The sequence below is a fragment of the Pinus tabuliformis genome, chromosome 2_2, assembly GCF_031772625.1.
Source record: "Pinus tabuliformis cultivar Carrire ecotype Pingquan chromosome 2_2, CPIR1, whole genome shotgun sequence".
Lineage (NCBI taxonomy): Eukaryota > Viridiplantae > Streptophyta > Pinopsida > Pinales > Pinaceae > Pinus > Pinus tabuliformis.
In genome coordinates, this window is record NC_142300.1 from 1,113,252,981 (window position 1) to 1,113,279,988 (window position 27,008).

The 27,008-nt window shown below is 39.0% G+C and overlaps 1 protein-coding gene across 6 annotated transcripts in view; it reads right to left on the reverse strand.

Annotated features, from left to right (window-relative positions):
- LOC149197301 (tryptophan--tRNA ligase, chloroplastic/mitochondrial-like) overlaps nt 1–27,008 on the reverse strand; it is a 381,325-nt gene that overhangs the window by 116,436 nt on the left and 237,881 nt on the right. For 4 of the 6 annotated variants that reach the window (XM_089405817.1, XM_089405814.1, XM_089405812.1 and 1 more), the window contains one exon: nt 13,997–14,053. The exons of the other annotated variants lie outside the window; for them this stretch is intronic. In XM_089405817.1, the coding sequence (XP_089261943.1) occupies nt 13,997–14,053 (57 nt within the window). The remainder of the gene's footprint in view (nt 1–13,996; nt 14,054–27,008) is intronic. 6 annotated transcript variants of the gene reach the window in all.

The window sequence follows — 27,008 nt, forward strand, 5'->3', positions numbered from 1 at the left end:
GCATCCTCTTATACTTTTCTTGTTGACAAATCAACGACCGAGATTAAGTCCCTAATCAATGGATAAGACTAGATTTGGCTTGATCCATGATTTTTGGACCATTCTAACACAGTTTTATATTAATACACATTAATATTTTATTTTCCCTAAGTTTAGACTCAGGGACTCCATTAAAAATATTAATATCTCTCAAACCGTTTAGAATCTGCCCAAACCCTTTTTGTATATTGAAGCTCTCATGTGCCTTAGCCTCTCCACCAATTTTCGTGGCTAGAGCACATCCGATGCTACCCCAAATCAACACTAATTGTAGTAGGATTCCTGAGAATCTTAATTCTAGGAATTTTCACATGGTATTGGAGCGTTTGATGTGAAACAGGAAGAGCAGATCTAGCACTGAAGCAAGGGCCAACTTGTTGCAGCGAGCAGCAGTTTGAATCCCCTGAGCGATTGCACAGTTCTAGCTAGGAGGGCTATATATTCGAGGTTGTCTCTCTTTGAGTGAGTCGACAAAGAGGTAAGACTGCTAGATCGAGAGTTTGTCAAGGCAAAGGGAGCCACGCAGAGCGTCAGTGCGGAGCTACAGGGACGCAGTTCTCTGCAAGCTGAGTGTTGGGCAGAAAAGTCATCGGAAGAAGGAAACAGGTCACATAGTGAGGGAATACTTCCTTAGTGGTTTCTTGCCGAGGAAATCATCATTTCTCATTTGTTGGGCAGCAGAGGAGCAGCAAACTTACCAGTGTCATCAGGGAGTACGTAAGCCAGCTTAGAAGCTACGCAGTAGGGAGAAAGAGGGAGTTGTTCGACAATTTTCGGAGGAGATGGCAACCAGTGGCTTGAGGGATCAGGACAGGTTGGACCAGTGTTACTTGGGAGCGGGAGCAGGAACGAAAACGGTGTGGGAGTGAATCCCGGAGCGATTTTTATATAATATATATATATATATATATTTTATATTTTGACACATATATGTCAACAAAAACATGTAGAATGATGAATTAGATATAAAAAACAAAAAAACATAGATTGATCATTGAACCATATAACAACAATCATGTAGAAGTTATAATCTTCATCAACCACGTCCACAAGTTAGTAACATACAACATATTGAGTCTCGTGAATCATGATTCATCAATCTTAAAGTTTCAACTTCAAGCTTTCAAAATTGAAAATTCAATATATAACATTTATCATCATTGATCACCAAAGTTGTACTTGTAAGCTAAGTTTAACCATTACAAGGAATAATATCTAACATGAAATGAAATGTTATAAAATGTAATGACATGAAACAACTTTCACGAAGCATCATACTCATAATTCAGAATCATTACCAATTATTCATAATTGCCAACTTCAAACTTAAATTGTCATATATTGTTTACAAAAAATATCATAATAAATATGAAAGAGTCAACAGTTATGAAAACTAATAGAAACTAGAAAAGACAAGTAAACTGTAAATCTATTATCTACTACTTCATGTGGCCCTTGCCACAAGAAGTGTTTGATGTATGAGCAGGTCGTGGTGGTCTTCTAGGAGTCTCCTCCTGCACAGACCGACGACCAGAACCAAAAGGCACATGCCCTCCACGTGAGGGTGTAGATGGAGGCAGCGACAACAAAGGAACAAGACTCGGAACTCGAGCACTGCTATTGGATGGTGGAGGTGGCATGGTTGTTGCTTCATCTTCCTCTCTCATAAGTTCCGCTTCCAGTTCTTCAAGATGTATAGTGCCATCCTCCAAATTATCATCCTCTGGGTGGTTGTCCCAAATTTTATATGTTGGATCCTCATAAGCCCGATCACAATAATGACTCAACAACCTCAAGTTGTAGTGCACATAAACCAAGCTTTCTACCCGGTTTTCATTGAGTCTGTTTCTTTTCACATTATGTATGAAGTTGTAGGTGCTCCAACACCTCTCTACAGAAGAAGTATCTACAACCTATGAGAGAACTGTTTTTGCCAATTTTGACAAAAGTCCGTAGCCGCCATATGCTTCCCACCATGTGAGAGCATCAAATCTGTCTCTATCTTCCAATGCATGAAAGGTACCAAACAAACTAGTGCAACTGAAGTATCTGCCTAATTCAAGACGCAGACTAGCACATTCCTCCCTGTCAGGTATCAACTTGTCTAATGCTTGCAAATATCATGTAGATACCTCTTCATCTATATGGGGTTTGACCCTAACCCCACCCCATGGTGTAGGTTGGCCCAACCAAGATGTAGAGTAGTATTTTGGTGTAAGGATATACGCCAAGCAATGTAGTGGAACATTAAGTTTATCCCACCATATACACACACAATCGTGAATCAGTTTATACAAGTTGGGATCATTTTTATGAACAATATCTTTTATTTGCCCCAACATGGTATCCATCTGCTCATACACCTCGCCAATCACTGGTTTATTTGTATCTGCAAACCGAATCATGTGATAAATGGGCTTGGTGAAATCCAATACTTGCCTCACACGTGCCCAAAACATACCATCAAGAGCAGTCTCCTCCACTTGTTCAAAATCTTGCTTGTCAGCTGCATTTGTAGCCCTTTCCTTTAATACCTGCCAGTGTGGACTTGATACCATGCTAGTCAATGACTCTCTTACCTTCAAAAGGCGCCTGAAGGTGAGGTAATAACTACCAAATCTACTCCTCGCAATCTTCAACAACTCCAATCTTGAGTGACTGCGGAAAAGGCCATGGGTATTGCTATGATTTGTAATAAATTTTATCATTTCTTTGTCTCTCTTGTACAAATCACCAATCCATTTGTATTGTTTGTTTTTGTTCTTAACAATATCATGCATCAAAAGGTTCATTGTGTGAACCAAACACCCAGACGAAAATATGTTGGGGTATTTATCCTCAATAATTGCTCCTGCTGCCTTACAATTAGGAGCATTATCAGTGATGACTTGGATGACATTGTATGGCCCAATACAGTCAATTGTTTCAAGTAATGGTTCTGCAATGTTGATGCCGGTCTTGAACTTGTTTGAGTAATCATATGCTAAAAGAAAAATGGCACCACTAACAGACATAGCAAGAACACTTATCAATGGCTTGCCTTTTACATTTGTCCATCCATCAGATACAATGGACACCCCATGGTCAGTCCAAGAACTTGTCATTCTACTCAAAGAATGTGATATTTTTGCTTTTTCATGATCAAGTCCAACGGTTCTAGCCTTGTCATACCTAGGGCTCTTGTATCCTTTAGGGGCATCATTTATGGCAGAAACCATTTCGTGCCAATAATGTGAGTGAAGAACATTGAATGGTATCCCACATGCATAGAGAAACCTGTAAACTTTTGAATCCACATCATTCCTACACCCTTCATCAAGGAAATCTGATATGCTTCTACGCCTTAAACTTGGTGACCCTGTGCCTCCATATCCACTGCCTTGGGAGGATGCTAAAGGAGTTCTTTGTGCATGTGATTGTGAGCTTGGTTCAAAGAAACCCTTTGATTTTTTAGATTTGTATTGGGCTTCCTCCTCTTCCCTTGTGTATTTGGCTCTATCTGCTGCTGACACACCTGTACAAGTTTTGATTCCTATTTGTTTATCTCCATCCCATGGCCTTTTCCCACAGAGGTGCTTTTTGGCATGGGTGTATGAACCTGTGTAATTGTTGCAATGGGGGCAACGAAATTTAGTGGTTCCACCTCCTTTTCCAGCTTCAGGCCTATTAACATATTTCCACAATGGAGTTTGGTCTTGTTTATTTTTTTGAGACTCATGTTCACTCTCCTCCAACTCCTGCTCTCCGGGGTTTTCATCAAATCCACTATGACCCACTTCTTCATCGCCTTCTTCATTTTCAACCCTCCTTTTTCTACTCTCCAACACCATAATAACCAAAAAAGGAACCAAGAAGAAGAAAATGCCAAGAAATATAACCATGATGTTTGAAATTTGAAGTTTTGAGTCTGCAAAAAAATGGAATGGGAATGGGTCCATTGGAGAAAAAAAATTATTTAATTATTTAGTAAAGAACATTAAAAAAAAATTGCTAGAATAGAGCCTACCTCTTTGGCCTCCAATCTCTCCTTGCTCCTTGCTCTCACTCTCACTTGCTCTCTCTTGCCCCTCACTCTCTCTTGCGCCTCACTCTTTCTTACTCTCTCTTGCTCTCACTTTCACTCTCACTCACACAATTTCTAAAATAATGAATTCATTGAAGGGAGGTTTTATTCATATTCCCTCCCTCCCTCCCTTTTTTTTCCCAACGGCGGTTTTTTTTTCCGACGGTTTTTTTTGTTTTTTTTTTCCGACGGTTTTTTTTGTTTTTTTTTTCCGACGGTTTTTTTTGTTTTTTTTTTTTTTTTCGCGTGGACTTTTTTCCCGCCCGATTTTTTGGCCGTCGGGAGCGTTTTTTATAGCTCGGGAGTGATCGTTCCCCGACCGCTCCCGGGCTATAAAAATCGCTCCGGGAGCGACGCTCTCGAATTCGATCCGGCAAATGGCAGGGAGCTAATTTTTTTTTCCGGGAGAGCGCTCCCAAAATCGCTCCCTTTTCGGGAGCAATTTCGGGAGCGCACTCCCGACCCGCTCCCGAGTCGCTCCTGCCTGAAGTGCGGATTGGGAGCGGGATCGAGGGGGGGGCCGCTCCCCCACAACACTGGGTTGGACGGAGCATCCAACTACGTCATTTGGAAGGCTAGAATGTCTTTCCTTCTAGATAAGCATGCCCTCAAGACATACGTCGACAGTGAGGTGGTTGAACCCGCTGAAGAAGTACAAGGCTAAGATGGCAAAGGCCAAGAGGATGATCCTGGATGGATTCAAGGATCACGTGGTGTGCTACGTTTCTAGCAGAGCGACTGCAAAGGAGATGTGAGATCTTTGGCCACGTTATATCAGGGATCTTTTGAGTAGCAGAAGATGTACTTCGAGCAGAAGCTGAGATCTGCTTAGATGCAGAAGGGAGAGCATGTGGATCCATTCCTCACGACGTTGAAGGAAACTCGTGATGAGTTACCTGCTGCGGGGCATACACCTCAAGATTCAGAGCTAGACTGGCCCTCAATTCTGTCTCAGATGAGTGGCAAGTCTTTGTCTAGAGTATCCTGGGCAGAGCAACATTGCCTAATTGGGATGAGATGTGGGCAACTTTAAAACAAGAGTTGAGGAGAGACCTGGTCAAGGTCAAACTTGACAGAAGCAGCAGCAGCAGTGGGTCGAAGCCCAAGGAGGAGGAGGATAATGCAGCCCTTGCATCGAAGGGGCAATTGTTAATTTTTGGTAGCATTGGAAGTGATCTAGCCTTGAAGATTGGTGGAGAGGCTAAGGCACAGGAGTTCTAAAGAACCCGGATAATGCATCCCTTGCATCAAAGGGGCAATTGTTAATTTTTGGTAGCATTGGAAGTGATCTAGCCTTGAAAATTGGTGGAGAGGCTAAGGCACAGGAGTTCTAAAGAACCTAGAAATTGTTTGGTGAAATTCTACCTGGATTTTATTTTATTAAAATAATTAATATTTTTAGTGGAGTTCCTAAGTCTAAACTTAGGGAAATTAAAATAGTAATGGGTATTAATCAAAATATGGGTGAGAATGATCTAGAAAGCGGATCAAGTCATGTTTTAATTTAGCCGTTGATTAGAGACTTAATCTCGGTTGTTGAAGACTCAACAAGAAAAGTATAAAATGGAGGCTTGGGGTTCATTTGAAAACACACACACATAGATTGAGGAAATCGATTTTCTGAGGTGAGAAGTTCTCAAGAGGAAAATCAATTGGGGAGATCTTGCAGCAGAGGGGTAGTGAGAATCCGGGAGAAGTACTTTCCGGAGAATACTGATAGAGAGGCAGAGAGGCAGCACAAAAGCTAGGAGAGCTGATGTAGAAACGCTGCCTGTCACGCAGAATCCAGAACTGTGGAAACTATCAGGAATTGTCGGAACTGTTGGGAACCGCTGGAGCAGTTGGGAGAGCTGACGCAGAGGCAACGCAGTGGCCGGGAGAGCTAACGCAGAAAAGTTGTCTGTCACGTAATATCCAAAACTGCCGAAACTGTCAAGAATTTCTGAAACTGTCGGGAACTGCTGAAACTACCGGGAACAGTCGGAACTGTCGGGAACTGCCGGAACAGTCGGGAGAGCTGACGGAAAGGACAGAGAAGGTGATGCAGGGCTGACGCAGAGCCAAAGTAGAAATAGTCGGGGTTAGCTAGTCTTGTGCCAGATCAGCGGGAATTATGTTGGGTGAAGTGAGGAAAAACTCACTCAGATTTTCCGCCAGTATTTTCTTTATAAAGGATTGCTAGATGAGCATCCTAGATTTGTATTCAGATATTTCTCCTGCATAATAATAAACCCTCAAAACTACTGCAACGGTTTTCCCGCATTGGGTTTTTCCAGGGACTATTATGTCCAAAAATAAGTATGTCCTATGTATCTTGTTCTTTACTCTGTTTTATGTTTCATGAGATCAAATATTTAATAAGCGTAGGCTACAGAAGTAATTTGTTTCAGTATTCAGAAGAATAACTTGGTTAATGTATATTAAAAATCAAGTAGGTGAAGTAGATTCAGATTTGCTGTAGTAGGGGTTCCTTCGAGTGAAGGAATTTTCACATGGTATCAGAGCATTGTTTTAGAAACAGGAAGAGCAGATCCAGTACTGAGTAGTGAGGCCGAAAGCTGCACTTGACAGCAATTCGAATCCCCTTGAAGGGATTGCGTAGTCCTTGCCAGGAAGCATATCCGAGGAAATCTCTCTCTGAGTGAGACGACAGAGAGGTACGATTTCTAGTTCGTGAGTTTGCAGAGGCAGAGGGAGTGACGCAGAGCCTCAGCACAGTGCTTGAAGGGCGCAGTTTCTGCTGGGGCAGAAATCCGCTGGAAAAGAACGAAGACACGTAGAAGGGGAATTTTCTCCTCAGAGAACTTTCTGCCAGAAAGTTCGAATTTCTCACTTATTGAGCAGTGGAGCAGTGCTAAGCAGTGACTAGAGGAGTCAGTTCAACAGTTGGGTGAGATGGCATCGCATGGGCTCAAAGATCAGGACAGGTTGGAAGGAGCTTCCAACTATGTCATATGGAAGACCAGAATCTTAGTTGTTCTGGAGGAACATGATCTCGAGACCTACGTCAATAGTGTTGTAGTTGTTCCTGCTGACAACGATCAAAAGAAGAAATGCAAGGTCGAGCAGGGGAAGGCAAAGAGGCTCATTCTCGATGTAGTTCGAGATCATGTGGTCTCACACTTGCAGGGCAAGGATACAACCTGAGAGATGTGGGAAGCCTTGTCTTCTCTGTATGAAGGCTCTTACAAACAGTGGAAGATGTATTTGGAGCAGAAGTTGTATCGGACTTCGATGCAGAAAGGAGAAGGGGTGAACCTCCATCTTCAGCGTCTTCAGGACACTAGAGACCAGCTTGCTGCAGTGGGGTCCACTCCTCAGCCAATCGCGATGGTGAGGTTAGCCCTGAATGGAGTCTCGAATGAATGTCAAGTTTTCGTCCAAGCATATTGGGCAGAGAAAAACTACCTTCATGGGAGGAAATGTGGACGACTCTTCAACAGGAGGAGATAAGGAGGGACCTAGTGAAGGTCAACCTCAATGGCAGTAGTGGGAGTGGCACAAAGACGAAGGAGGAGGAGGAAAACACAGCTCTAGCATCGAAGGGACAGCAGAAGCCGAAGCGAAAGAAGGACGTTTCGAAGGTGAAATGTTTCGGTTGTGGTAAGATGGGCCACTATGCATCCCAGTGTCCCTTGAAGAAAAAAGGCAAGGATGAGAAACATGATCCTAAGGCTACTTCAACAAAGATTGACGAGGATATGTTTGCCATGAGTGCCCACGCATCTCCAGGAGGGAGATGGGGCGATATTGATTGTAGTCATGAGGACTACATGTGGGCAGGATCCTTGAGGAGTCCACCTCTTGGATCAATTCCTTGCTATGGGAGCCCAGGATTCAGCAGTAGCATGATGGACTTAGTGTCCGATGAAGCAGTGGATTGTTTGGAGGACAGATGCAGTAGCTTGGGACCAGAGACTGATCAATGCTGAGCAAGGTTGGCAGCGGTGCAGATGGCACAGTGCAAAAGTCAGTAGCAGCACAAAAGATTCAGAAGGTCAGCAGCAGTCAGATTCCAACATTCATTGTATTATGCTGAACACAGTTAAGTTCAACTAATTTTGGATGTTTTTCAATTGCTTCTCTCAGCAACGGATTTGCAGTACGGATGCAGTGTTAGCAGTGGCAGTGCTAGCAGCATAGTAGATGCAATGTTTGAGAGGGAGTTGTAGTACATATGCAGCAATGACAGTGGTAGTGTCACGAGCAGCAGTACAGTAGCAGCAACAACACAGTGTTGGTGGCAGCAGCAATGCAAAAAGGAGGTGCTTTAGAAACATAGTAGCATGCAAGTGGACATTATTGCTAGAGCACATTCCTCGCTAACAGGGAGTACTAGTTTTTGGTAGCATTGTAAGTTCTCTAGCCTTGAAATTGGTGGAGAAACTAAGGCACATGAGTTCTAAAGAACCCAGAAACCGTTTGGTGAAATTCCACCTGGATTGTATTTTATTAAAACAATTAATATTTTTAATGGAGTTCCTAAGTCTAAACTTAAGGAAATTAAAATATTAATGGGTATTAATCAAAATATGGGTGAGAATGATCTAGAAGGCAGATCAAGTCATGTTTTAATCTTAGTCGTTGATTAGAAATTTAATCTCGGTCGTTGAAGACTCAACAAGAAAAGTATAAAATGGAGGCTTGGAGTTCATTTGGAAACACACACAGAGAGATTGAAGAAATCAATTTTTTAAGGTGGTAAGTTCTCAGGAGGAAAATCAATTGGGGAGATCTTGCAACAGAGGGGCAGTGAGAATCTAGGAGAAGGACTTTCCCGAGAATACTGACAAAAAGGTGGGAGAGAGTTTGCAGAGAGGTAGCGCAGAAGCCAGGAGAGCTGACGCATAGCAGCTTTCTGTAACGCAGAATCCAAAACTGTCGGAACAGCCAAAACTGTGGGAACTGTCGGAACAGCTGATGTAGAGGCAACGCAATAGCCGGGAGTGCTGACGTAGAAAAGTTTCCTGTCACGCAGAATCCAGAACTGTCAGAACAGCCGAAATTGCTAGGAACTAACGAGAATAGCCAAAACTGCCGAGAACTATTGGAACAACCGAGAGAGCTGACACAGAGGGCAAAGAAGGTGACGCAGGGCTGACGCAGAGCCAGTGCCGAAATAGTTGGGGTTAGCTAGTCTTGTGCCGGATCAACTAGAATTCTGTTGAGTGAAGTAAAGTAAAACTCACTCAGATTTTCTGCCAGTGTTTTCTCTATAAAGGATTGCTAGATGAGAATCCTAGATTTGTATTTAGATATTTCTCCTACATAATAATAAACCCTCAGAACTTTTGCAACGTTTTTCCTGCATTGGGTTTTCCCAGGAACTTTCCCGAGAATACTGACAAAAAGGTGGGAGAGAGTTTGCAGAGAGGTAGCGCAGAAGCCAGGAGAGCTGACGCATAGCAGCTTTCTGTAACGCAGAATCCAAAACTGTCGGAACAACCAAAACTGTGGGAACTGTCGGAACAGCTGATGTAGAGGCAACGCAGTAGCCGGGAGTGCTGACGTAGAAAAGTTTCCTGTCACGCAGAATCCAGAACTGTCAGAACAGCCGAAATTGCTAGGAACTAACGAGAATAGCCAAAACTGCCGAGAACTATTGGAACAACCGAGAGAGCTGACACAGAGGGCAGAGAAGGTGACGCAGGGCTGACGCAGAGCCAGTGCCGAAATAGTTGGGGTTAGCTAGTCTTGTGCCGGATCAACTAGAATTCTGTTGAGTGAAGTAAGGTAAAACTCACTCAGATTTTCTGCCAGTGTTTTCTCTATAAAGGATTGTTAGATGAGAATCCTAGATTTGTATTTAGATATTTCTCCTACATAATAATAAACCCTCAGAACTTTTGCAACGTTTTTCCTGCATTGGGTTTTCCCAGGGACTATTATGTCCAAAAATAAGTGTGTCCTATGTATCTTGTTCTTTGCTCTGTTTTTTGTTTCATGAGATCAAAAACTTAGTAAGTGTAGGCTGCAGAAGTAATTTCTTCAGTATTCAGAAGAATAACTTGGTTAACGTATATTAAAAATCAAGTAGGAGAAGTAGATTCAGATTTGCTACAGTAGGGGTTCCTTCGAGTGTAGGAATTTTCACAGCAACAGGGGCAACAAAGATGAAAGAATGACGTCTCCAAGGTGAAGTGTTTCAGATGTGGCAAGATCGGCCACTATGCATCCCAGTGTCCTTTGAAGAAAAAGCACAAGGATGAGAAGCACAATCCTAAGGTTGTAGCCACGAAGATTGACGAGGAGTTTGCCATGAAAGCTGAGATACCTCTAGGAGGGAGGTGGGTTGATTTGGAGTTGTAGTTCGAAAGAGCTACAGATGGGCAGGATCCTAGAGAAAGTCCACCTCTTGGATCAATACCTTGCTACGGGAGCCCAATTTTGTAGTAGCGAGATGGACTAGTGTCGGATGGTGTCGAGGAGTGTTGGAGAGAGTTGCAGTGGCTAGGAGCGCCAAAGTTTGGGCAACGCAAAGCAGAGTTGGCAGCAGTGCAGATGGTAGAGAGCAGAGGTCAGCAACAATGCAATAGATTCAGAGGGTCAGCACAGAGACTAGCAGCAGTCAGTTCCAGCATTCACGTGGTATCATACTGAACATAGTTAGTTCAATAATTTTGGATGTTTTTCAGTTGCTTCTCTCAGCAACTGAGTTGCAGTATGGATGTAGTGTTAGCAGTGGCAGTGCTAGCAACATAGTAGATGCAGCATTTGAGAGGGAGTTGTAGTACAGATGTAGCATTGGCAATGTCAAAGGCAGCAGTACAGTTGCAGCAACAGCACAGTAGTTGGTGGACAGCGTGTCAGACATCAGCAACGCAGTAGTTGGTGGACAACATGTCAGTCATCAACAGCACAAAGGACGATGCTTCAGAGTCAGAGCAGTATGCAACAACAGTATATTGCTAGAGCACATTCCTCGCTAAGAGGGAGTATTGATTTGGGGTAGCATCGAATGTACTCTAGGCCTCAAAAATTGTAGGGAGGATTGAGCACCTGCGTTCCAAAGAACCCAGAAACCGTTTTGGGAAATTCCACCCAGAGACAATTTTATTAAAAAATTAATATTTTTAATGGGACCCTCACTCTAAACTTAGGAAAATTAAAATATTAATGAGTATTAATCTAATTGTGGGTGTACCTTCTAGAAAAAGACGATGATCAAGTCAAAACGATCTGAGCCTTTGATTAGGAGTTAATCTAGGACGTTGGTTGTCCAACAGGAAGATATAAGAAGGGGCTTGAGGGTCATTTGGAAAATACACCAAGAGAGATCAAGAAATTGATTTTTTGAAGTGAGAAGTTCTCAAGAGGAAAATTTGATTGAGGAGATTTCTTGCAATTGAGGGGCAGGGATAGCATCCGCAAAGAGAGATTTTCTCAGCTGAAGAATCATTAGCAGAGAGAGGCAGAGAGTGATCCAGTAGCCCAAACGCAGAGGTTGACGCACGGCCACAAAGGGCCACACAGAGGAAGCGCAGAGGGTGAGAGAGAGTTCGAGATGTTGCTAAGGAGAGTCAGTGCCAGAAGTCGGGAGTCAGGGTGTGAGACCGGGAGGCTGAGAGCAGAGACTCCGGGCAACGAATTGATCAACAAGGTCAGTGACGAAGAGTCAGGAGGGGTTGACGCAGAGGCTGTGTGAGGACTGCGTAGAGCAGCGTAGGGCCTGCCAGAGGCCATTCATTCAGTATCCAGATCAGTCGTGGTTTTCTCAGTGATTGTGTGAGGTAATCTCACAAATCTTTCTGCCAATATTTCTCTCTCGGTAACTGAATAACCCGAGAGGTATTCAGAGATGTATTCAAAATTTGCTACTGCTTAATAATATAAAACCCTTAGAGCTGCTGCATCGGTTTTCTCGCATTGGGTTTTTCCAGTGACATTTGTCCAAAAATAATGTTGTCCTTGTATTTGTATTTCCTTGCTCTGTTTCTATGTTTCATAATCATATTTAATTTGGTGTAGGTAGCTTTAGTAATTTGCTTCAATATTTCAAGAAGAAATTTGAGATAAGTTTGTAATGTAATTTACGGTCTAGGTGAAGTAGATTCAGTTGGTTGCAGTAGGATCCCTGAGATTGTTAGATCTAGGAATTTTCACAAAGAGCCCCCTAGAATTGTTAAAAGTTAGTGTGGAAAAAGTCGGGAAAAAATCGGGATTAAATCCCCAAAATACGATTTTTTTGGCTGGTCGATTAAATCGGCCAATTTTTTTTTTTTGAAAAAATCAGGATTTTATTGAAAAAGTCGGGATTTTATTGAAAAAGTCGGCATTTTTTTAAAAATGAATATTTTTGTATTTTTTTAATTTTGCCGACTTTTTCAAAAAACTCTCGACTTTAACGACTTTTTCAACTTTTGAACCCTTTCCGATTTAATCCCGACTTCGACTTTTTCCACATTGGTTAAAATATCACATAGAGCTTCTTTGAAAGGTCCTACCCCATCACCTTGAGTCTTGATCTTAGGAATACCCATTATCATTGCATATCTAAAAACCCTAAGTCTTGAACTCCTTATCCCAAGTAGTTTTTTAAAACTCGGCCGAGTCGACCGAGCCGGAGCCTGGCTGGGTCGGCTCGGTAGAAAAACTGGTTTGGCAGTCAATTTGTTACCAAACCAACCGAGCCGACCGAGCCAGACGCCTGGCCAATTTGTTAAGGTGTTGTGGTTGGTGGATGGGGAAAGATTGGCTATGGGCTTCATTTATGAGGCTATGGATCAAGCAAAGGAGAAAATAAAGACAACATATAAGGATGGAGTGGCTAAGTATGGATCCATTTGGGAAATCATTGATCAAAGATGGAACAATCAATTCCATCGCCCTATACATGGCACATGCAGCTGGGTTTTCTCTGAACCCAAGGTATCATTATAAAGCTCTAGAGGCAAAAGCTTCACTAGGGAGTTTAGCAGTAGCCAGTAGTACTAGTGCCTAGTGATGTTTTACAGTTTACTTTTGTTGTAGAGGCCATTTAGAGCCTCCTTGGTTATGTGTTTTTGTTTCAATCTCTAATCATGTATGTATTAGTCAGTGCACTGGGTGCCATTTTGATATAATGGATATATTCATGAGCCTACTTTGATGATTGATCATATGTTGTGTTCTCTCTATATTCTAATGCATTACGTTTGGAAACATAAATGAAAATCTTTAAAATTATGTTTTTTCATAAAAAAATAAATATTTAATGTATTTTTTACAATGATCGAGTCATTGAAATCAAACCGGTCGAGTCGATACCGAGTCGGAGTTGGAGTCGGGGTCGACCCTCAGCCGGTTCCAAACCCGCCTCGGAGTTTTAAAACATTGATCCCAAGGCCTTTCTTAGAGATCGTTTTAGCTTATTTGAAGCATTGATCCATTGTTGTGTCTCTCCTTGAATGGGCATTGTGGAATCACATCATACCTAATCATTGAAATGATTCCCTTCCCGCTGGGACTCCTCCCATCGGTGAAAGTCTGTAAAGAGCGGGGGGCATTGACTGTAGTTACAGTGGGTCATTGTCCAATTGTTATCACCTAGTCTAGCTCCTTGGCTTATAGGGTTTCCCTTCTCAGGGCCTGCTAGATTGTGTGGTAACAATGACAAAATAGCTTTCACCATAGTGTCATTAAATTAAACTTTATAAATATCAATTACATTTTGAGAGCTTAATTAGAATTGTTACAGGCTTACATGAAGTTCAACAAAAGTACAACACTATAATTGCACTTTCTATCAACAAAAATTAAACAAGTAAAGAAAAGCATAACACAAATCAAATGCATAGTGAACATTTAAAAATGCTAAGGAAAGAAATGTTATTCCAGTATAACAATGACATATACATACAATTTGATAAGGAAATGAAAAAGAAAAGAAAAACATAGTTTAGAAGCATTACTCACATCTTTTGTATCAAGAAGGTTGATTCGAGACTGATCAGAGGGCGTTGATTTTGACATCTACAAAATAAGTTCAAGTCATCAACAATCAATGATCTAGAAAATCCAATATTGCATTAGTTTGAATAATCAAATAAAATCAATGTTACGTGCATATACTATTTAAGCACCAAAACTTTATTTGATAGTAGTTTTCTTGAAAATTACGATTACCAAAATGCATATGAAATCACGAGGTCACTTTGCAACACTGTTAACCCCTAAATTTGCCCCTTGCAAATTTAGACGGTTAAGGACAAACTTATTTCATTGGGCTAGAAGTTCAAAGATTGATATGGATACATGTTGGTGGTTGGTTATTAGGGAGACTAGTTACAGGATTGATTCAGTGATGATTCAGACACAATTTTACACAGAATAGAGAAAGTTGTTATTTTTAGTTGGTCACCTACTATGTTGGAGGAGTTCCAAGGATTATACAATAGTATTGGTCACTGACTCGAAGTACTTACGAACTGAGGAATCTAATAAGGCTTCTTCAGATGGCATTCATGACACTTAGTAATTTTAGCAAGCTTCATCTAGAGACTTACATGTCAAATATAATGGTATATTTAGAATTCTTGCGATATTTTGAGTCTGATGAACTAATTACATGCAACATGCGAACACTTTCTACTTTTAGTAGTGCTTACATGTTGATTTTGATCATGGATTTGGATTCCTAACTAAAAGACAAATCCAATGAGTATGAATTTATGAGATTTTGAGGACTTCCTATTTTTAGCAATGGTCGCACATCAGGTTTTAATACACATTTGGGTTCCCCACTAAGTTCTAATTCCAATGGTAGTGTTTTCATCCAAATCTAAGATAATTTTATTTCAGCAATTGGTGCATGCCAATGCTAACTACATATTCAAACTCCCTACTGAGTTTTCAGTCAAATGGTGGTGGTTTCGTCCAGTTATGACAAATTTATATTTTTAGCAGTCTCTGAGACTAATGAGTATAATATTCTAGGCATGCAATGAGATTTCTATTTTTAACAATGCCTACTTTTAGGCATGCTATATATGTTAGGTGTTGATTTGGGGTAGCATCGGATGTGCTCTAGGCCTCAAAATTTGCAGGAGGGCTTAGACACATGCATTCTCCAATACCCAGAAATCGTTTTAGGAAATTCCACCCAGAGACATTTTTATTAAAATAATTAATGGGTATTAATGGGACCCTATGTCTAAACTTAGGAAATTAACATAATTAATGGTATTAATCTAAATTGTGGGTGAAACTCCTAGAAGAAGGCAGAGATCAAGTCAAATGATCCTAACCATTGATTAGAATCTAATCTGGGTCGTTGATTGATCAACGAGAGGATTATAAGAGGAGGCTTGATGGGCACTTGGAGAACACACCAGAGGTGGATACTCAGTTACCCAAGTAAGATCGAATTTCTCACTGGTCGAAGTTCGGCAAGAAAAAATCGAATTAGAGGAAGAGTTGCAGGTGAGAAAGGAAGAGAGGGCATCAACATATTCAGAGAGTGCAAGCCAGCAAGACAGAGTAGGAACAGGGCGACGCAGAAAGAGGCAGTGCAGAGGTCGATTGACGCAGAGCTTGCGTGGTCAACTTGACACTGGGCCAGTGTGAGAAGTTTGACGCAGAAGGATTCCAAGGGAAGAAGAAGTGTTTCACCTAGGTCAGAAATTTGTCAGGAAGCGTCTGTAAAATTTATCATTCCTATTTTGTTGGCTGTAATTTGTACATGAGAATTTGTTGAAGAATAATAAAGCCCTCATTTGTTGCACCGGTTTTCCCAAATAATTGTCCAAAAATAATTGTCATTGTGATTGTATTTGTACCAGTAATTTTCCTTACATTTACTTTCTGCAATGTTTTAATTGTGAAGGTTGCAGTAGAATATATTTCGATATTTGTCGTAAGAACACTGTGAATAACTTATTTCTGAGATAATAAGTAGAAGAAATAATATTAATCACTACAGCAGGATTTCTATTTAGAAATTTTCACATGGTATCAGAGCTAAAAGGAAGCTGAAGGAAGAAGTCAGAAGACCCAGCGTTGAAAGGAGAAGGGAATTCGAAATTCCTTTAGGGGCTGTAATTCAAATCTCCAAGCGGGTTGCGCGGTTCAAAGCCAAGAAGATTGGATTTCGTGGGAAAACTCTCTCTGAGTGAGTCGACAGAGAGGTAAGTCTTTCTGTTGACCATTACTGGTCAACTACCCATACAGTACACCCCCCTTTTTTTTGCAAAAAGGGGCAGCACCTGATCAGCGTTTCCGTGCCATCCTGCAGTCATCAGCAGCTTGATCATTTTGATTGTAAACCCAGTCTGCATGTATGAATTGTAAATAATCTTAGCAGACATGAGTCATGTATGTGTATTTCCTAGGTGGACCTAACTTTCTAGTGGTAATCTACGTCCCGGAAGGTTTTTCGTCTCACCGATCCATGGATCGGCAGAGTTTTCCTTCAAACCTGACCCCAAAGCCGGGATGGATTTTATCATTAGAACTTTAGGAGAATCCTAGTGTGTTGATCTGCTAGATTATAGTTGTGTCGCAGAACTGGGTGTTTTGTGAGGGTCTGTATTAAGTGGGTTTGTCCCCTTGAGATGTAAATTGTAAAAAGTCATCATGAAATGTGTCTTGAGGGTTGAAAATGTTTTAAATCCCCTCGTGAGTCCTAAGTCCTAGGTCCTAGGTGATGTTTCCGAAGGCTTAGTTCGATGATCCATTTAAAAAATGAAATAAAATAATAAAATAAATAAAAATTAAGAAATTTTAAAATTTTAAAAATGAAATCAAATAATAAATAATAAAAAATTTAAAAAATTTAAAAAATGAAATAAATAAAAAATAAATAAAAATTTAAAAATTTAAACATTTAAAAAATGAAATAAAAAAAAAATAATAAAAAAAATTTTAAAAATTTAAAAATTTAAAAAATAAAATAAAATAATATTTTAAGTGAATAAATCGACGGATGAGATCAAGAGATGTCTTGATCCTCATCAACGGTCGAGATCATTTCTACATGGATCATTTGAACTAGCCGTTGGGATCATTTCCTTTATATAGGGTCTTAGGTGGTCATTTCAGATTCATTCGATCTGTGAGTCAGTACTGAAAAAGCTCTCTTGTAATCTGATTTCTGGTTAATAAAAGAAGACTTTGGGGTCCAAATCTTGCTGGTGTTACTCTCTGGAATTGCTGTGAGATGCTTATTTTTCTGCATATTTCAGTTTTCAGCCATTAATAATAGCTTGTTTTCAGAGTATTGTGAGCACAGGTATCTTGTTCACCTGCTAGGGTTTGAGTGTTGTTAGGGTTTCTGAAATAATGGCAGGTATCTCCATTATTTCCTGAGATCTAGCAGCATTCTTGCTCTCTTTATTGATGGTTGCTTGAGATGTGCAGGAAACCTTTAGGTGAAGAATATTGGTGGGCGTTTGGGGAAGTTCTAGGCTGAACCAGCCGACTCCCACAGGCTTTTCTTTGCAGAGCCTAGCTGATTTTGGCCCTGGGTTAATCATTAAGAGTTTCTTTTCTGGTTTATATGAGAGATTTCTGAAACATTACATGATATTCTAAATATTCCTGTTATTATTTGCTGAATCAGGCTGTTAAGGGGCCATATCTGTAATTCTTTTGCTGGATCTAGGGTTTTGATTTTGTTTACTGCAATTTTTTTTTTTTTTTTTTTTGTGATTTTAGGTTATCATTTTCGGTGTCAAGGGTTTTGCAGGTCTGGAAAAATCTCCACATTTAGTGCAAAATCTGCCATTCAAGCTCTCTATACAGGCCATTCTCTCCATCCGTGCGGTCCTTTCTTTTTCATACTGACAGCGCTACCCAAATTTTACTCCTGCTACGCATGATTCAACGTTCCTGTGTGCTAAACTCCTTGTCGGTGCATCGCCTCTCTGCAACTATCAGCTAATTTGTAGCCGGCAATCCATTATTGAACCAATACACTCATTTTTCGTTGCCAAACAAATCGAGTTTCAAAGGGAGTTGCAATCCGCTGTTGCGTCCGCTTCCGACTGAAATTTATCCGCAGATATTTTGACTTGGCTAGCAAGCGGTGGTTTTAAAACCTAATACCCACGCGTTTTATTAATCGCCACCATCACGTGATCCTGTCAGAGGCTGCGACGCACATACTGAATAATCCTGGGCAATTTTTTTTGGGTGTGTTGGCTGAAAACGTGTTACTGTATCCAAAAGCTTTCAAGTAAACTAGCTGAGAATATTTCGTGTGGAGGCTTCGGGTCAAACAGGCAATTTCAATTTAGATATTCCTCGCATTAAGTCAGCAAGCGCTCTCAAATGATCTCAGTCCTTGCCGCCGTCGACTGTGCATAAAACCCGACCATTGCACCTGAAACGCTTTCGATTCACAAGCTGATTGCAAGGTATTGTTTTCGGAACCCTTTGCGTATATTTTCTCCAGCGTGTGCAGTGGTCTGCTGTCATCTTTGCTGCGGTCACGTATCACCATCGACTCTCCGCCGTCGTTTGCAGAACTCGCCACAGGTATCATATGCATGAAATGTATTTGCGTGGTTATAGCGATTAAGCAGGGTAGCGTATAGTTTTAGATTTTGTTTATTTTTAGTCCTTAGTTTAGTTCATAAAATTCGATTTTAAATTATTTCTTTTTAGTTTAGCTTAGGGTTTATTTAATTGTATTTTAAAAGAAATTAAGCGGCTTTAAGCTTAGGTTAGACTAGGTTTAGATTTAAATTTTTTTCTAGTTTTTTTTTAATTTAAAATAGATTTTAGATTTAGTTTTTATGTTTTAGTTTAGGATTTATTTTACTTAGATTTTATTTAGTTTTAATTTTTCATTTATATAAAAAAAAATAAAAAAATAAAAAAATAAAAAAATAAAAAAAATTAGGTTTTGTTTTATTTTTTATATAGTTTAGTTTTAATGTAATTTAGTTTTAGAATAGATTTTAATTTTTTTATTTTTTTTTTTTAGATTTTAAATTTTCATTTTATCAAAAAATAAAAAATTGAGAAAAGATTTAAAAAATTTTGAAAAAATATTAAAATTTTGTGGAAAATTAGTTTTGCCAGTTTCAGTGGTTTTTCTCGGGAAATCATTATACTGTATTTTCATTCTGAGATTTAAGAAAGTCTGCACGTCTTGAGGGTCAGTTGAATATGGTATCTGGTCAATAACTGTGTGATTGATTAAAGCATTTATTTCTTTTTAGTTGCTGGATATCGTTATTTGAGATTTGATCATTGCAGGAACTTTGTGGTTTTACTGGATATTCAAGGCCTGCTCAAGTTTGATGATAAATGATTGCTGTTTATGGTCTATATTCTTACATCGTTTAGCAAGTAATCGTTCAAAACTCAATCTCATAAGGCACTGGTCCACCAAATTAATAACATCATTTCAGCATTTCGTGTCTCCCGAACCAACTGGTTGACAGTTGGTCTCCTTCACCTCGTAGGGTCTACCCCCCTTAGCCGTGGGAGACAGGCTTAAACGGAGGGATCGGGGATCAGAGTGACAGCCCCCGGTCTGAGGGTTGTCGTGTCAATCCGCGCGACAACACTTTCCAATCGAAATTTGTCAGTGGTAAAAGGAATAGTGCCACGAAGATTCAACAAGGAGGGTTGTCTCAAGCGGTGTTGTCGCGCAGATTGACACGACAACGCTCAGACCGGGGGCTGTCACTCTGATCCCGAAAATGACTGGATCTGACGAAGAAAATTTTCCACAAAAATTTTTTATACTTTTTTCGAATTTTTTTTTTTTTAAATAAAATCTAAAAAATGAAAATTAGAAATCTAACTAATATCTAAAATCTAAATAAAAAAATAAAACTAAGGCTTAAAAATTTTATAAATAAATCTTTTTTTTTATTATTTTTTTTTTTCAAATATGATTTTTTAATTAATGAAATCTAAAAAAAAATTAAAACTATTTAATCTAAAATCTAAATTTAATTTAAAAGAAAACCTAACTATAAAAATTTAAAACTAAATCTAAAATCTAAAGAAATTTTTTTATTTTTTTATATTTTAAAACAAAACCAAACTTAAAATCTAATTAGAACTAAAATCTAAAAAGTGAAAAATCCCCTCTTTCTTTCTTTTTTTAAATAAAATTAAAACTTAATTAAACTCTGAATGTAATAAAACATAAACTAAAATATAACATTACATCAAAAAATTTAAAATCTAACAATTGTCCTAACGAAATTCGATTTTTTTATATTTTTTAAAGATTTGGAATTAAAAAAAAAATGAAAATAAAGCTAAAGAACTAAATCTAAAAAACTAAACATATAAAACCATAATCTAAATCTAAATGAAAAACTAAACCTACATATATCATGACGTAACTATTGCTGAAATCTAATTTAAACAAAACGCATAACCTCTGATGCAAAGAAAAACAAACAGTCAACAGTCCCGACGCTATTCCATAATGAAAAATTTTCGATTTATATGCTACCGTCTGCGATGATGGGTTCAAGACGTGAAACCTCCTGCGACCTTACCAGATTACCGTCAGCGTGAATGAGGAATGACTGGCCTTATAGCTTCAATAACCTGAGTGATCGATTGCTTGATCCGCAGGAGGATGGCAGCGGTGGACAAAACGCGTTTTTCTCTGGACGTTTTGGTAGCAGATGCGTTGAGAAAACGTGTGGATGAACAGATGTAAGTTGTACCGTTTGATCTCTTTGTGCATTCGCAGGTGCGTGGAGCTGAATGTCAAAACGCTGAAATGTTTACGCCTGAGATTACTATGCAGCAGATCTATCATGTAAACGGCGAATCGTAACCCTTCACCCGGACGTGTTGATAGCAGACGGCGGTGGCATTGCAAACTGATTTTTTGAATGCAGGCGTGAATGCGTATTTCACCTCACGCTATATTGCTTAGAAACTCTGCTATCTGCGTGTAGATTTACGAATTTGCTGACGTCCTGATATTTTCCAGCCACGCCCGATCTCTACCCACGTCACACATATGCTTGCAGGTCCACAGAAGCTTCGTTAACACAAAAGAGAAGGGGTAAGACTGCGTAGATGGCAGTCCTGCAATTGCAAAAAAAAAAACCTATCCCTGCAAACACCAAAAGAAAACAAAACCCTAATGAAAACTGCATAAAGCAAAAGATTAAAACCCTAGAACAGCTAATTTAATTTACAGATTTGGCCCCTTAACAGCCAGATTCAGCAATAAGAGCAGAGATATTTTAAAGCATAAAATTTTAAGGTTTTCAGTGTGAAGAACTTCAGAAAATCTCTCATGCAACTTAGAAAAAATAAACCGAATGATAGACCCAGGATCCAATCCAACTGGGCTCAGCAGAAAATGCTTGCGGGAGTTGGCTGGTTCAGCCGAGAACTTCCCCGAACGCCCACAAAATTCCTTCAGAAAATGTTTTCTGCACAGCTCAAAACAACCGTCAATAAAGAGGGCAAAAATGCTGCTAGATCTCAAACAGTAATGGAGATACCTACCATTACTTCAGAAACCCTAACAGCACTCAAACCCTAGCAAGTGGACAAGATACCTGTGCCCACAATACTCTACCAAAAGCTATTATTAATGGCTGAAAATAAAATATGCAGAAAATTAAACAATCTCACAGCATTTCAAGAGAGTAACACCAGCAAGATATGGACCCCAAAGTCTTATTTTATTAACCAGAAATAGATTTACAAGAGAGCTTCTTCAGTATCAGACTCACAGATCTTCAATGATCTGAAATGACCCCTAGCACCCTCTTTAAAGGAAATGATCCCAATGGCTAGTTCGAGTGATCCATGTCGAAATGATCTCGACCGTTGATGAGGATCAAGACATCTCTTGATCTCATCCGTCGATTTATTAAAAAATAATATTCTGCATGCATTCACTTAAAATATTATTATTTTATTAGTTAGGGTTTTTGCTTTATTTTTTAATTTTTTTATTATTTTTTTTATTTATTTCATTTTTTAATTTTTATTTATTTTATTATTTTATTATTTTTATTCATTTTTTAATTTCTTAATTCATTTTAAAATGGATCATCGAACTAAGCCTTCGAAAACATCACCTAGGACCTAGGACTTAGGACTCATGAGGGGATTCAAAACATTTTTCGACCCTCAAGACACATTTCATGATGACTTTTACAAAATTACATCTTAAGGGGGAAAACCCCTTTAATACAGACCCTCACAAATCACCCAGTTCTGCGACACAACTATAATCTAGCAGATTAACACACTAGGATTCTCCTAAAGTTCTAATGACAAAATCCATACCGGCTTTGGGGTCAGGTTTGAAGGAAAACTCTGCCGATCCATGGATCGGTGAGACGAAAAACCTTCCAGGACGTAGATTACCACTAGAAAGTTAGTTCCACCTAGGCAATTCATATACACGACTCATGTCTGCTAAGATTATTTACAATTAATACATGCAAACTGGGTTTACAATCAAAAAAGATCAAGTTGTTGATGATGGCAGGATGGCACGGACATGCTGATCAGGTGTTGCCCCTTTCTGCCAAGAGAAAGGGGGTGTACTGCATGGGTAGCTGACCAGTAGAGGTCAACATCTGGCTCTACTTGGGGACACGTTGCTGCTTGCAGGAATGTGAGAATCCTGAATCTGCATCCATACAACACAAGAATAAGTAGCGTCCATCCAAAAAATCATCATATACATTAAGCACAGGAAAGATAAAAGCTCTTCATTTATTAACTATCTAAAGCAGAAATAAAAATGCGGAAAAAACAAGGAGTAGGGTTAGAAATACGATACAAAGGATGCCCTACGGCATCAGATGTGTTCAATATAGTGCATACTGAGCATTTGCCTGCTTTCAGGCAAATCTGTCGGCTGCTTGTCGGATGTACCATGTCCAATTTTGCATATGGTAGGACTCTTTCCTATCCGAAAATCAAGCTGCTCGCGACCGTCTGATGCGTCAAATCTTCTTCTTATTTTCTTTCTCTTGCGCTTTTTCTTTCTGGCAGGTCGAATTACTGATGACCTGGAACTTTCTGTTTCGAAACTATCAGATGAAGTGTGTAAGATATGCATGCTAAGTCTTTTTGTGTCTTGCATCTGATTTTTATCGTTTTTAAGCTTATCTGGATCACCTTCAATTAACCACCTAATGACCTCCTCATAATAAGATGGAACTTGTTGCAGCAAATGAGAAGGCTCCTGGTTTCTCTTATCATCTGACCATTGTTGAATCTTTTGAACTTGTATTCTAATGGCATCCATCTGACTAGAGCATTCATCCCTTATAGCACTGATTTGTATGGCATGGTGTTCTTGCATGTGTTTTATTACTTTATCATTCTTTTCCTTTATGTCCATCAAGCAATGTTGCATGAAATTTATTTCTTCTTTATGATTCGCTTGCATGTCAGCCAACTGATTGTTATGATTGAACGTCATGATAGTCATTTCCTTATCCATAGTTAATAACTTGTTTTGCATAGAGTCAATTTCCCTATCATGATCAGCTTTCATGGTCACCATATTTTCCTCTAAGACTGACATCTTGCTTTGCATGCTTCTAATTTCTGTTTCATATTTAATTTTCATGGCCTCAATTTCCTTAGCATGCTGATTTTGTGTGACCTCCAACTCCCTATTACGTTTTTCCAGGTGGGTGCATAAAGTTTTAACATCATTGATAAGACTATTTTGATTGCTTTCCATATTTCTTACCAGCATCATTAGATCTTGTATAATTTGCTTTTGTTCTTCCCTTTCACTGTCATTTGTCCCTGATTTTTCACTATCATGAACTTGGTCTGCGATATTTCCGGTGGATGACATTCTGATCTTGAAAACTTTCTTCAACAGCTGGATTTTTTATAAGATTACTTTCTTTCTTTTGCACAATTTTAGAGGTAGAAGGCAAGCTGTTTGGACTATCATATCTATCTTTAAAAGCATTGAGAATGTCTTGTAAAGAAATGAAAAAATCATTAGGAAAATTATTAAACCAATTCAAGGCATCACCCTCTAATGAATGGACAAATAGACGCATCTTGAAATCTTCATGATTATATTGAGGAAATCTAAAATATAAGATCATTACACAAGTAAACATGTTTAAATGCTTTCTAACATCGACCGAATCACCACCCGAGAACTTAAATAATTTAAAAATGGCTTCTTTCGGAAGATCATGGATATTATCAGTAAAATGACATGGTTTAAATGAATAATCCATGATGAACAATAAGGGATCGAATGTATGATAGAAAGAGATTTCTGCTCAAGAAAATTAAGAGATGAAAGAAGTGGAGTCGCCACTTGAATAATGAATCTGATTCTAGGATCCAAAAAGTAACCACAAGCAGATATGAGGAAAGCTTCTTGTCTGGGAAGAATGAGAAAGTGAAGTCGCCACCCAAACAAGAAACAAACCGAAGAGATGCTACTGATATGGCGAAAAATAAGGCAATAAAAGATCCAAATGATAACCCAAAAGGTTGAATTTGCCAGCTCAAAATGAGAGATGAGAAAGATGAGAAGGTGAATGTCGATGAAACCTCCAGGAACAGAAAAACTCTATCTCCGGCGACGGCGCCAAAAAATGTTGGCGTTGCCGGCTCAAACGAACGATAGGAAGATGAACGATGAATGATGAAAGTCATTGAAACACCGAGAACAAAGTGTCCCCGGCAACGGCGCCAAAAAATGTTGGTGTTGCCGGGCCAGATGAAAAAATAAGAAATGAGAAGGATGATTGTCGTTGAAACGCCGAGAAAACAATTTCCCCGGCAACGGCGCCAAAAAATGTTGTCGCGCGGATTGACACGACAACGCTCAGACCGAGGGCTGTCACTCTGATCCCCGATCCCTCCGTTTAAGCCTGTCTCCCGCGGCTAAGGGGGGTAGTCCCTGTGAGATGATGAGACCAACTGTAGACCAGTTGGTTGGGAGACACGAGACACGATATAAAAAAAAGCACTCGATGGATTTGATTAATTTGGCAGATCAGTGCCTTAAGAGATTGTTATTAAAACGATTACTTGTTAGATGATATAGAAACATAAACTGTGAACAGCAATCATTTGTCATCAGCGAAATCACAATGCTCTTAAAATGACCAAAACGATATCCAGCAACTGAAAATTTTGAAAAGATGAAAGCCTTAAACCACCACGAGAATCATGAATTATTAACCAGATATCATACTCGCATCTCGACTTGAAAATTTTAGATTTCAGCATGAAAGATGATAAATCCCGAAAATGACTGGATCTGACAAAGAAAATTTTCCACAAAAATTTTTTATACTTTTTTCGAAATTTTTTTTTTTTATAAATAAAATCTAAAAAATGAAAATTAGAAATCTAACTAATATCTAAAATCTAAATAAAAAAATAAAACTAAGGTTTAAAAATTTTATAAATAAATCTTTTTTTTTTTTAATTTTTTTTTTTTCAAATATGATTTTTTAATTAATAAAATCTATAAAAAAATTAAAACTATTTAATCTAAAATCTAAATTTAATTTAAAAGAAAACCTAACTATAAAAATTTAAAACTAAATCTAAAATCTAAAGAAATTTTTTTATTTTTTTATATTTTAAAACAAAACCAAACTTAAAATCTAATTAGAACTAAAATCTAAAAAGTGAAAAATCCCCTTTCTTTCTTTTTTTAAATAAAATTAAAACTTAATTAAACTCTGAATGCAATAAAACATAAACTAAAATATAACATTACATCAAAAAATTTAAAATCTAACAATTGTCCTAACGAAATTCGATTTTTATATTTTTTAAAGATTTAGAATTAAAAAAAAAATGAAAATAAAGCTAAAGAACTAAATCTAAAACTAAACATATAAAACCATAACCTAAATCTAAATGAAAAACTAAACCTACATCTATCATGACGGAACTATTGCTAAAATCTAATTTAAACAAAACGCATAACCTCTGATGCAAGAAAAACAAACAGTCAAAAGTCCCGACGCTATACCATAATGAAAAAATTTCGATTTATATGCTACCGTCTGCGATGATGGGTTCAAGGCGTGAAACCTCCTGCGACCTTACCAGATTACCGTCAGCGTGAATGAGGAATGACTGGCCTTATAGCTTCAATAACCTGAGTGATCGATTGCTTGATCCGCAGGAGGATGGCAGCGGTGGACAAAACGCGTTTTTCTCTGGACGTTTTGGTAGCAGACGCGTTGAGAAAACGTGTGGATGAACAGATGTAAGCTGTACAGTTTGATCTCTTTGTGCATTTGCAGGTGCGTGGAGCTGAATGTCAAAACGCTGAAATGTTTACGCCTGAGATTACTATGCAGCAGATCTATCATGTAAACGGCGAATCGTAACCCTTCACCCGGACGTGTTGATAGCAGACGGCGGTGGCATTGCAAACTGATTTTTTGAACGCAGGCGTGAATGCGTATTTCACCTCACGCTATATTGCTTAGAAACTCTGCTATTTGCGTGTAGATTTACGAATTTGCTGACGTCCTGATATTTTCCAGCCACGCCTGATCTCTACCCACGTCACACATATGCTTGCAGGTCCACATAAGCTTCGTTAACACAAAAGAGAAGGGGTAAGACTACGTAGATGGCAGTCCTGCAATTGCAAAAAAAAACCTATACCTGCAAACACAAAAGAAAACAAAACCCTAATGAAAACTGCATAAAGCAAAAAATTAAAACCCTAGAACAGCTAATTTAATTTACAGATTTGGCCCCTTAACAGCCAGATTCAGCAATAAGAGCAGAGATATTTTAAAGCATAAAATTTTAAGGTTTTCAGTGTGAAGAACTTCAGAAAATCTCTCATGCAACTTAGAAAAAATAAACCGAATGATAGACCCAGGATCCAATCCAACTGGGCTCAGCAGAAAATGCTTGCGGGAGTTGGCTAGTTCAGCCGAGAACTTCCCCAAACGCCCACAAAATTCCTTCAGAAAATGTTTTCTGCACAGCTCAAAACAACCGTCAA